The sequence below is a fragment of the Cydia fagiglandana genome, chromosome 10 (assembly GCF_963556715.1).
Source record: "Cydia fagiglandana chromosome 10, ilCydFagi1.1, whole genome shotgun sequence".
Taxonomy (NCBI): domain Eukaryota; kingdom Metazoa; phylum Arthropoda; class Insecta; order Lepidoptera; family Tortricidae; genus Cydia; species Cydia fagiglandana.
This window is the reverse complement of record NC_085941.1, coordinates 12,799,027-12,811,977: the sequence shown is the minus strand read 5'-3', so window position 1 is coordinate 12,811,977 and position 12,951 is coordinate 12,799,027. Positions and strand designations below refer to the sequence as shown.

The following is a 12,951-nucleotide window of genomic DNA, read 5'->3' as shown; positions in this document are numbered from 1 at the left end:
GCAACACTATAAAAGTTGCGTGCAAGTTCTTGCTAGTTTAAACCTGGCTTTAAATATGTCGATGTAATTAAAAGTCAATAAAAGCATATCTATAGTTAATTTAAAACATTTCTTCTAGTCAGACGGTTAGGTCTCCTGTCCACTTATTTATGACTTGTTTTTACTTACAACACACGCGTTCTCCTCCGGTGCTTTCCACCATCGATTCTTAAGTTCCACTAGTCTCCCACTCTCGGCTAATTTCAAAACAGCATTGTCCACAGCAGTGCGATAGGAAGAGACTAAAAATCATTACCATAATAATTTGCTAAGGAAAAACCTCAGAAAACTAGTAAAGTACCCCCAATATACATTTAAAGAATTGTGTTTTCGCCGTAAAATAGTTTTCAGGCCATACAAAATATTATTTCTTTTTGGTTTTTAATTATTGGATCGCATTTATAGACTGCCTTTAAATTATGACGGATTCATATATGTATATACTTAGGGCGTACTGAAAATTCCTGGAACTGGCCACTTAGAAAAAATAAGTCGTCTCATATATTCAGCACGGATATGATGGTCGTTCTTTTCTACGTGACAGCGTGATAAAACGATATCCGTCACTTTCTATCCCGCGGTGTTAAAAAGTGACAGTTATTTTATCACGTGGATAAACGTGGATAAAGTCATCCATAATACGCCATAGAATCCAGAAACTTTCAGTATGGCCCACATAACGATAACGATGTCAGGTTAAGTAAGCAATAATTATAAAATAAATTAGAATATGAAATAAAATACTAGTGTAATATGTAGATGTGTAATACTCACAAAAAGGCATAGCAATACCATATCCCTTCGAGTCGAGCAAGCCGCCCACTTGCATTAATTCGCAATTTCGCTCCAGCTGGTACTCAATGGCCGTGGACTCCATCAAAAATGCATACTCCCTTTTGCCTTTAAGCACCCTTTATAAAAAATATTATTATTAAACAGGATGTCACAAGAACCTAGTGTGGCTATGTAAAAAAATATTTATAAATAGGTTTCCAAAATGTTAACAGCGAAATATGAGAAAGTGTGCTACATACAGAAATATAATGCGTGCTTTTTACCTTTCGACACCTACATCGTTGTTCGGCACAAAAACCGACGGTCTTGCGGATTCCATTGCTGTCCACATTTTTGCATACGTAGAAAAGTTAGATCGCTGAAAAATTTAATAAAAAATAAACAGGAAAAATTACCCATTATAATGGCTAAGGCCGGATGCAAGCAAATTTAACAGGACACTACACAAACCAACTGCGGTATACATACAAAGTTGTCATGAGTGTTGAGTATTTTACTTACTTCTAATCAAAACTTTTTTGAAAATTAAATATTAAAGAATAATCTTATTGCACTGACAAAATATTAAATTACATAAATTACTATAAGACATAAATAGGAATATAAAACTAAAACTAACTACAATTAAAATAACTAAAACTAAAAATTAAAAATATCTATCAAAATTTGGTGCCCTCGGGAGGGTGCCCAACACGCAGGCAGCGTTCCCGCGCTGGATTGCGATGGCCATTCGCTGCGCGAGAAAGCTGCCCGCGCGGGGGTCACCCGTTGCCTCCCTCAACCTTTTCCCAAGCGCCTTAATGAGCATATTAAAAACAAAATGTCAGTGTTTTCACATTACCTTGAAGAACGAATAGGTAGAACCACCATTAACTGTTCCATACTTGATCTTAGACTGCGCCGCCAAGTCTTCCGCGCTTTTGATGGAATCGTCCATTGCCGCGTTGGTCAAGAAGGCAGCCAAGTTAGCCGTGTACGACGAGCACATGATGAGAGCGAAGAACCACCACATTCCGCACACCCAGCGGGTGGAATAACCCCTAGTGACAAATACTAGTTTCCGTAAAATAGATACCTGCATGAACATTTTCTAATAAACTTATAATGCAAATATATTAAGTTCCGTCTATGGTCAGTGGGTTTCAGATTGGGAGAAACTACCAGCTAAAGACACATATGGCGCGATTCGGGAAATGAGTTAGAATTAATTAGATATTAAATAGTAAAGTAAAGTTATCTTTGATTCATTTCCCGAATCGCACCGATAGGTACTTAGAGCTCTTTCCCACTGACGTACTTTGCGGGTACGGTTTTCTGCAGAATCCCGTTTTAGTAGTATACGAGCTACTCGTAATAGTAACGTTCCCACGAGCATTCTCTTTGCGGGATACTGAGGCATACTATAGAAAACGGGATACTGCAGAAAACTGTGCCCGCTAGAAAATTGACGCCAGTGAGAAAGAGCTCTTAGTATAAAAACTGCGCACATTGCGCGACTAGATGCGTTAAAGTCAAATAAAACGATGATTAATGATACTTTCTGGGAAACACTAAGCGAGAGTTACGTGTTTCGAGAACATCTGTATCTGTCTTCATTTCCACACATCTAGAGATTTTATTTACTTATATATTTTTTTTTTCTTTCTTCGAGTTAACTTCGTCATATCCATTCTGATTCATTTATTATACACAGCAGGCATAAAAAAAATGTTTAAAGTCATAGAAAAACAAAACGCGTAATAACAAGGGAAGTTGTTTGAGAAGATAGAAGAAGTTCTGTTTTCATTCCTAAGTACCTACTTTATTATATGATTTATTTGCTTCTCAATCTTCGCATGTACCTATAAATTTACATTATATTCACGCCATTCACGGACATAAATGTGAATTCTTTAAATGTTTTTGTTTTCCAAAATCTACTAAATTAAATCCTAGTCATAAAAACATGAAGAGAAAGAGCATAGTTTTATACAATAGTTCTGGAACTTACTTTGGCAAAATATCGGAGCCTTGAGTCATAATAGATCCCATAGTGAGCCAAGCCGAGTTTTTAATATGCCATATATTTTCCAACTCTTCGGGCGACTTGTCACAGGGATGTGGGTTTTCCCAATCATTTGGTGCTAGTCTGTAGGAATAAAATAAATATTATTTTAATCTAGTTAAAAATTAGTAACTAACATAGGTCATGTTGTTTGCGGTTAATATGAAACTTTAGGCCTAAGAGGCTATTGTAATTTAATTGAAAAAACTTGTTATTTGCCATTGCCGTAAATACAACCAAATATGTAGTAGTATAGTATACCTATGCTTACCTATGCCTGATGTAAAGGCGTACCGCGTAAACGCATTGTTTTGCGAGGTTATAATGCGTACCTAGCAATTACCTAATTTTAGGATTGGACAACCCAGATGCATTTATCCAGCAGTGTAAATACTAAATGGTTGAATACAATAGTACCTACCTAATGACATAATTAACAATTTAGCTATTTAAGGCTGTCGGTTACCTTATGATTCTGACTTTTTATAGGCACTTTTCGCAAATAACGAAGCCATAAAATATAAGTAAACTTTAACTTTAGCATACCTTGCTAAAATGTGTAAAAGCAGAGACACCATAAGAAAAGATCCAGCCATATAGATCCACACATCGACTGAGAACGGCTTCAGGAAGCCGAAGAGTTCTGGCTCCGGAGGAATAGGTTTAGAATACAGAATACTGATGCCCAGTGTCATGAAGGGGGTAGTGAAGTCTACCGCCGAACGCCGCTCGTAGGTTATCGTTAGGTCGCATATTGCTAAGTCGGCTTTCTGAAAACAAGCTTTTGTTTTGAATACGTATTCGAAATAGATTACTAATTCAAATCTGCCAAGATTATAGGTACCTATCATATGTGAATCCTTTTAGACTATCACGAATAATAATCAATATAGTTTCTATAAGTAGGTACCTATACAGTCAAAAATATCGATCCGGATTCCGGATAAAGGTACAAAATTGTGACCTCCTTTATCCTCAAGTGGATAAGGTCGTGTAGATTATTTTGTCTCTTTGCCAACGTATATAGTAGACTTATAATCTTAACTATAGGTACCTACAGTAGGTATGTACATACTTATACATATACTATACTATACTCGTAACGTGTTTATTGCTTATGTATGAACAAATGTTTTGTAAACAAATGCAACCAACCCTTTCTAAAAGATGGCCGACCAGCCCGTCCCATTTCCTTGTATCTTTATGGTAAGAACCGTATAAATTTCCTGGCACGATCTCAATCACATAATTTAAATGGAGCGTTTCTTTAAGGATTTCATGTATCAAATCTTTTGAGTAGCCTTCGTAACGGTCGTTTCCTGTTAGTTCTTCGCCTTCTTCAGGAACCCTTTCTACAAGATAGGGGGCTCCGATTCGGGACACGACCCGAAAAGTTTTATTTTGCCATTTTTCCGCAAGTAGATCGGAAACTTCGTCCTCCGATCGCACGTACACAAAGCCGGTATCTGGATTCCATTTCGCAATGCTGTTAAACCCGCTGTTTGATAATTCCATTATTTCCACGTTGAAATTAATACGTTCGCCCGTTGTATTGTCCAACATTATCTGGTCTGTTATCCCTACTATTGGGTTCTGAAAACAATCGAAACAACATTTTCAGCTTTCGTGTTGTAATTTAAACGTGTGTAAATAGTTTAACAATAGGCCGTTTGCGACAAAATTGTGTTGTCGGTTTTATGTGGGCCTAAATTACAGGCCTTATATATTTACAATTTATGCAGTTATAAGTATTACGATATCGTGCGTTTGAAAGATTTAAATATAAAGTATCGTAAATACCAACTTTATCGACCCAACATATCGTGCAATACGTCCAGATCGACACCGATAAATTATGCGTTTTTTAATATACATAATTTTGTTAATCATCAATCGTGAAAGGTTTAATAGTAAGAATGTTCCGAAAGCCACGACAAAACGCCTCGGGTGGATTCACTATACTAGATCATGAATTCCAGTGAAAATAAAATATCCCAGAAAAACAAATGCATGCGGCCTCCGGGTTAGAGTTTATATGTTACATCTACCGTTAATATGTGATTGATGAATTCTTCCCCGATCTCCCACTGACTTTCAGAGTTGCACTCAAGTTCCTGCGCTTCAACTTTAAATTCCTCTGGAGCGCTTTCCACTGCAGCCGTAATCAGTCTTGCGGCGTCGCTGGCTAATGCCACTTCAACCTAAATTAACAAGAAAGAAATTTTATAAGCGTAAATAATGTAACAAAGCAGTTTTAATCAAAGTATTTGTTACGGCCAAGAGTGAGAGCTTAAGTTAAATTATAATTATGTATAATATCTAGATTTAGATAATAGAGTTCTAGTAATGCTCATGTAGGACTCGGTACAATGTAATTGATATAGGATAAGTTGGAAATAGGACATATACTAAAACGTTGGCTAGTATCTAGTATTTTTCCCTTAAAGTAGTAATTACAGTTTGCCCACGACCGCCTTATCCATCTTATGTATCATTTACAAAACAGACTATGGTCAAGCTTAGCAAGTTACGAAGTTACATTGAAACACGGAGTCAATATTTAAGACGCCCAAACAGTATAATGCTTGTAATCCGGACTTTATGAGTATAACTATAAAGTAGAAAATCGAATGCATGAAATGTGTTACAAACTAAAGATAATCAAGGTGGACTTACTGTAATGTCCTGTGTATCTTTCGGTATCTTCACTTCGGGCGAGGCCCTAACTTTCCAATCGGCTAAATAGGAGCGTGTCCTTGAGTCCTCATGAGCGAATATCCGCAGGCAAGTCACGTTCGACAAACCGTAACGCAGTTCTTCTAAGTCCAACGTGTGTGCATCTAGTGACATAAGAACGTAGCTCTAAAAGAAATAAACATAAGTAACTTAAGTAACTTTAACTTATAGACACAATACACAAATGCAAAGTAGTAACATACGTGTACAACGTTGGCACTTACTAAATTTTGAGATTGTTTTATCTACTTTATCTAAAAAAAGCTAATTCTTAGGCAGTATGATATAATTTATTTTGTTAATGTTGAATGAATAAAATAACGATATAATTCGAAATTTTTCAACTTCAATTCTTCATACAATCACTTCACTTCCTCCCATATTTTCATTTTCACACAGAAGCCTGTTATTGCATTTTCATCTTGAGATATTCATTTAAAATCAATGAATGAATATTTAAGCTATATCTCACCATATAGTCTTGAAAGAACTGCACCTCGTTCGCTTGGCGCAGATAATCCATCACCCTGTGAGGAGGGCAGTCTAGGACGACCCGGCTTTCGCCCGCTAACTTCAACGACTTCAACAAGGGCCGGTTGTCTGCCCCGGGCACTAGCCTTCTGGCCGACCATTTGTGTTCCGGGTCAGCGTATTTGAGGATTTCTTGAAGTCTTATTAGACCTGTTAAAATTTAAAAAATAGTTGCACTATAAATCTGTCACTAATCTATACGTTCAGTACCCTTAGTGTAAATTTCTTTCGATAGCGTGACAAGACGTACGCGTTTGCTTTAAGTCTAACTTTGTATGGGGTTTTAGGTTGCCAAACCGTGCCGCTTGGCCCGCTGTTCAAAATCAAACGCGTACGTCACGTCATTGAATATTCTGTGTGTATTGTGGCAAACAAATATAGTCAGACCGTTAAAAAATAGTTGCACTATAAATAAATCTGTCACTAATCTATACGTTCAGTACCCCTATCTAGTGTAAATTTCATTCGATAGCGTGACGTGACTTACGCGTTAGCATTAAGTCTAACTTTGTATGGGGTTAAATCAAACGCGTACGTCACATCATTGAATATTCTGTGTGTACTGTGGCAAACAAATAAACAGATTATAAATATATCTATCATTAACACTAGGGGTTTGAAATGTACACTAGGGGTTCAGTAATGGGTCTATAACCTTATGTACGAAAATTAGTTTTGATTTTATTTCGTTTAGGTATTTACTGATCAGAAAGTAATTTTAGTAATTTATGATGGGATCAGATGCTGGGTCAGTTCACATCAGTCAATTTGAATGCTTAGAATCTAAAGAACTAATCAAGGACTCTAATTAATACATTCTTATTATGGACATAGTATTTTCTACTTCTCTGGATTATTTGTCTTTTTATATTTAACAAGCTAAGTTAAATATTTATTTATGGTATTAATAGTACCAACCGTAATCATCGTCGTAAAGCAACGTGTAGGAGTTCCAATCGCTGTCCTTGATGAAATGCGCGACAGCCTTCGACAGGGCCACTGCCTCAGGATACAAGTTGATACCTGGCGGTGTCGGTTGCTGGTAGCCTCGAATGGGCGGCGGACGCCACACAGCCTAAAACAGTAATACTTATTCATAAAGCTAGGAAAACCTAATTAACTTCGCTGTTGACGAGTCGATAAGCTCCACGGCGATAGCGAACAACATTTGTTCATGTATAACATTATGGTTTCATTAGCTGTTGAGTTTGCTTAGTACACAATTAATAAGTACCTTAGCTAGTTAGTAAAGTACATAATAAACCTAATAAGTCTGTCAAATCTGCCTTTTCTTTGTAGTCATCAAATGTTATGCCGATGATTACAATTCTAACAGGCAATTCGATGGTCCGGCCGTTATAATTTCGATGGCTACATTTGAAATCCATGCAAATTTTCAGTATAGGCACAATCGGTTACCGAGAATGGCCAGAAGTGGGTCAAACTTACAAGAATTGACTAGCCGCTGTATCTCTGTCTAGACAGTCAGGTCAGACAGGTGAAACTAAATATAAACTCGTGTAGGTTGGACATATATTTCTGGATTTTTTAAAGAAGTGACTATGGTTTCGGACTTACACACAGAATGGACCTAGAAGATTTAAATAAATAAACACAAATGACTGTGCCTTTTTGTGCTTAATCTCAGAACTAATGCTCTTTGTACAGCATAGTTGTAAATAATTCGGCACTAGGTACAGTGGACCCGGGTATGTCCTTAAACTGCGTCCAGGACCCGGGTATGTCCTTAAACCACGTCCAAGACCACCGGTGGACGGGCAGCAGCGTCCCTCAAATTCGGTGTAAGTACTCGACTGCGATCGCCAACCCGCCTGCCAAGCGTGGCGATTATGGCATTCACCCCCCAAAAAAGGGGGAGGCCTATGTTCAGCAGTGGACGTCTTATGGCTGAGATGATGATGATGATGATGAGGTACAGTGGCGTTCAAAACTGCATGGTGGATAGATGTCGACCGTAATGCCTTAATATGACGGTTGAAATATGTCCATGCAATTTTGAACGCCAGTTACGTTCCTAACCCAAATGTTCGTACCTGTATGTGAGGAATTCTAGCAGCTCGGCATTGTGCCTCCACGACGGATGCTGAAGTAGCGTCAGTGGGGCCGAATATTGCGATCACTCCCGCCGATATCAGCTTGCAGGCTACAAATATATATACTATCAAAGTAAATATATGTTTATCATCCTCATCAGCATGACTATAAAGCGTTAGATACGATATCAGAAGTGTTATTGCTACTTTCGTGCACAAACTGGCATGCTTAATGATGAAGCTCAACGCGCCGAGACGAGTCACCTTAAACTCAAAAATAACTGGCATTGCTTTTACCGAAAGTCATTCAGTAAAAGCAATGCCAGTATTTTTGTGTTAAAGGTGACTACATAGTATCCACAACCACCTTTCACCATAGGTACCTACTTCAAACGTAACACTCTCACGCGTGAAATATAATGTAAAAACAATTTTGTTACATTATGTACTTGTAGTCACAAGTATTATACCAAAGTTTTGACATAAACAGTTTAGTTTATTACCAGCTTTAGCCGCAGCAAAACTGTCATCAAGAGGTACATATTCCACTTTCATTACAAACAGGTAATGTTCACTCTCCATAGAAGCGCGGGCCAGAGCGGAGGCAAATGCCACCTCAGTAATTGTGTTTGGTGGTAATATCGCACCTGAAATCGCACATTTCATATTACTTTTGAATTCAGATTCAATCAAATATCAAAATTCTTTTTTATTTTCTAGCTCAGACCCGCATCTAAACTTCAAATACCTACTACTAAAACAGTTTGGAAGATATAATATTCGCCTAGTCTCGGTGAAAATATAAGTTAAACAGAACTGTGGAACAATGAAAAGAACTTTCAAGTCTGCACTGTAACAGAGCCCCTTACCAATATTTATCGGAGTCTTAAGAGATTCCAAGTTTCTGAATGCAGCCTCAATGTAGCCGGCAGAAAGCAGAATTGTTATAACTGTCACGTAATTTATTCCTGGAAAATTCAAACGGCAGCGTTCAAACGGAGCTTGCTTACAAATTCAGTTATGGCAATATGCGCCCGGCGTATTTAATAATCCACCAATATTTTATTTCATTCAGTTCGCAGTCAGCAGCACGTGGTTATAAATTCTTAAATATATTCTACTTCTCGAATAACACCAGGGGCTCTCCCAAGGTGTTTTGTAGGATTTGTATTTTTCCGAAATTTCTAAATCAAATTAGGTTGTTGTTGCCTTGTGTAAAAAGGTCCACATAATTATTTTTTGAACGTAAAAAATTATAAAATTATGCTTACATCATTTATTTTTTGTGAAAATTTCTGACAATTATCGCTAAATTTACATCAGGAAAAGTGAGATAATACGCTTATTTTTAATAGTCTTTTCGATAATAGTGCGTTAGCAAGCTTTGTTATCCGCATAAAATAAATATCGACAAGGACATCGTAAAATGAGAATGACGACTTTATAGATGATAAAATATGAAAACTCAATTCCAAGTAAATTCTCGCCAAAGTTCTCGGACAAAAATACTTATAAAAGTAATACTCGCCCTGGTGCCGTAACATTTTCGAAATGAGATTTTCGTGGATAAAAGTAGCGAAATGGAACAATGAGATTCAGCGTGCCCAGATGTCGCATTACAACTTCGTCTGTCCAACAGTGTTTACTCGGGACACGGCAAACATCACTTTGAATTCTGCGACAAGTGTGCATAGATGCACGTCAGTGCACGCTTCCGACCGGACACTACGGGCTGAGTGCCCACTATCACAGCTGTGCCCAGCACTGCAAATGGGTTAAATAAAAATAGATTTATGAAATTAGGACGCGAGATTACAAGTCAGAGCGCTAATAAACAAAAGCAGTTGATTTTTTCTACAATTAAATCTCATACTTATGCAAAGTCAGTTAATTTATAAATGTAGTGTTGGTTATACCAACATTTTGCTTCTAAAGATATCACTAAATGGTTGACTATTTTTCTATTCCCTTTAACACGGAAACATTCAGTTTTCAAGCAAAGGTTTAGGAGCTTAAATGCTGGCGACTTATCGCTAGAATTCGCAGGGCACAAAATCTGTAACATCTGCACATAGTCACTGGGGTGCTATTCTCATTTTATTTATACTTAGTTAGTTTGTTTAGCAGAGGGTAGAACACTCAGACACAGCTATATAAAATTCATTATCCGATTTTCCATAGTTCTTACAGATTCCGAAACCAAAATCACACTGGTACCGTGAATCACCTGAGCTACGAGTACACAAGCAACATAAATAGACAGCCTGACACATGCTATGCTAAAACGGCGTATACCTAAACACAGAGAATTTCTATCGTGGAAAATGGACTTGCAAACAGTCCTATACACAAACACGCCAACATTAAAGGCCTGCTACACGGTCGCCGACAAGCCCCCAAACCGCGTGGCCTTGGTCTGTCCCGGACCGTGTAGACGGTTGTTACCAACAAAATTTGACCAAAACTGTCCAAGGACAGACCAAGGTCAGACGGTTAGAAGGCTTGTCGGCGACCGTGTAGCAAGCCTTTTACTAACAACTCTGGATATCATAGCTAGCTCTTATGGCCTTGACATAAAGTATTTTATAGCTTAGACCAAACTATGGATAAACTAGTGAATGTGTAAATTTTCCGAGGCGGTAAATTTACTTCTCACCTGTCAAAGGTAGCACACACTACAGTTAAATAATGTCGGAAAGCAAAATAGCTGCTTAGCTGAAGTTACTGTGTTGTGTCAATTCTCAAACAAAATAAAAAATTAAGGCCAAATATAGGACTACCTGGACTTACTTAACTGCTGCGGTCGGGAAGTCGGGAAAAGAAACTTTACTCTGGAGAATTGTTAGTAGGTATACCTAACGGCCTCCTAGCATAGCCACAGAATAAATAATAGTACTAGGTACAGAAGACTCACTCTCTAACAAAACGCGTCTCTCACGATCAGCACAGATATGGCCGCTAGGTGGCGACAGCGCCACGCGTGGCTTATGGCAAACCCCAAAATTGGAGTCGAACGGATGTATTTAGCTACCTGTAGCAATGCGTCGAAATCGCGGAGTGAGTCACGCCTGGCATAGCTTAGTAGTGACACCTACGAAGCCTACCCTTTAGAGATCATGGGTTTCAAAGCCTTTTATTTGTGTGTTTATCATGAATGTTTACTTAATTTCTGTGTTATAACTTTTAATGTATTTATATTATAATTTATAGTAGGTATATCGTCGGCTAGCATAAAACCATACTACAAGCTTTGTTTAGTTAGGCGCTAGATCACTCTGTAAAACATTGTCTTTTACATGGTGTTTTAATAATCGCGTAATAATAGGTTTTTGTTACTAACCGTTAAATAAAAACCTTAATTAATTTCACGAAATGTATATTCTCTAGGCATGTTGTGCTGAAAATATACCCTCTTCAACTGAATATTTACATCGCTTAATGATTTCACGACCCAGTGCCGTAGATGGATCTCCTCATTAAAATAATTTAACGAGATCCACTTGCTCTGCTTTAACATTTGTACTTAAACAAAAAAATAGTTTCGTATTCCCGATGAACATCAGAGTGATGCAGCATTCATTGTTATGGGTGTAATCCTTTTCAAATAGCTTGGCTTCTGTGACAGCTGTCATCTCCGTACATTTTATAACCTTAAAACCAAAAATTATATTGAGATGACAGCTGTCACAGAAGCCAAGCTATTTGAAAAGGATTATATAATGATTTTGTTAGCCTTGTTTACTTACGCATTACCTAATGAGTACCTTCACACTCGCACTAATGTTGTTGTGATATTTTTTCATCTCTTTCACATTTGCACAGTATTGAGCGTAGTCATTACTAGGCTATATTGTGTAAGAGTGTATGAGTATACTTAAATAGGTAAAGCATTAAAGCACGATATTTCCATATTAAAAAAAATCTGTACTCTTCACTGACATCTACCCCAGATTAGGTTGAACCACTTCAACCGACGATGTCTCTATACTAGTACATTGCCCCGTGGCCTCACACTAGTTGCAGCCCGATCGCTTAACGACCCACAGGTAAAAAAAACGTTTTAGGTTTCTATTGGTCACCGGACTAGTAGGTAAGTACCTATTTAATATCAGCAGGTGCTGCAGCTTTGTTTCGGAACTTTGGAGGTTTTGTTATGTATGTCGAGTTAAGAAATATCTTGAGTTAGCATCAAAGCTAGCGGATCAGACTACACGTCAAAAGTATGTATGTACCATTTTCTAATAGCTTAAAAAAACAATAACAAGTCCCTGTATGTAGAACAATTAGACTTTAATAACAGATACTTTAGGATGTGAACTGTAGAAATATAATAATATTTCTCAATTTCGAAAATAATTCCCGTATGGCTGATTCTTTTGGTGCATTGTTTAATCCGCTACTATTGCTTCTGACTGTACTATAGTGTAAGATAAATTAGACAAACCAGCTTACCTGACTACGTGACTACCTATACATTTTCGTTATAAATTTTTGTCTTACTCAAACAAAATTCCTAGGCTCACAGAAACGGATAGCAAGGTGAAATTCCTAATACAATTTGCCATACTTTGAGTTACCAAAATTATACCTAATGCAACATTCTAGGTAAACCACTAACACGAAGATGGTAAGACGACTTAATTACTTGTAACTAGTGTTAATTGAATTTAAGGCACTGGTCCCACCGCGAGCCAGCCGCGGCGATATTTATAGTTACTCGCCCAGCGGTGAGCTATAAATATCGCCGTGTCT

The 12,951-nt window shown here is 37.6% G+C and overlaps 1 protein-coding gene across 1 annotated transcript in view; it reads right to left on the bottom strand.

The window, feature by feature from the left end:
• LOC134668333 (uncharacterized) overlaps positions 1-9,938 on the bottom strand; it is a 29,883-nt gene extending 19,945 nt beyond the window's left edge. The window contains exons 1-15 of the mRNA XM_063525814.1: positions 9,728-9,938; positions 9,069-9,167; positions 8,703-8,846; positions 8,200-8,309; positions 7,064-7,220; positions 6,087-6,295; positions 5,555-5,740; positions 4,927-5,079; positions 4,034-4,471; positions 3,425-3,648; positions 2,825-2,962; positions 1,676-1,874; positions 1,098-1,192; positions 814-950; positions 169-281 (exon numbers count right to left, since the gene is read on the bottom strand). Of these exons, the coding sequence (XP_063381884.1) occupies positions 169-281; positions 814-950; positions 1,098-1,192; positions 1,676-1,874; positions 2,825-2,962; positions 3,425-3,648; positions 4,034-4,471; positions 4,927-5,079; positions 5,555-5,740; positions 6,087-6,295; positions 7,064-7,220; positions 8,200-8,309; positions 8,703-8,846; positions 9,069-9,167; positions 9,728-9,743 (2,418 nt within the window). The 5' untranslated portion in view covers positions 9,744-9,938. The remainder of the gene's footprint in view (positions 1-168; positions 282-813; positions 951-1,097; positions 1,193-1,675; positions 1,875-2,824; positions 2,963-3,424; positions 3,649-4,033; positions 4,472-4,926; positions 5,080-5,554; positions 5,741-6,086; positions 6,296-7,063; positions 7,221-8,199; positions 8,310-8,702; positions 8,847-9,068; positions 9,168-9,727) is intronic.
• Between the last annotated feature and the right edge of the window lie 3,013 nt (positions 9,939-12,951).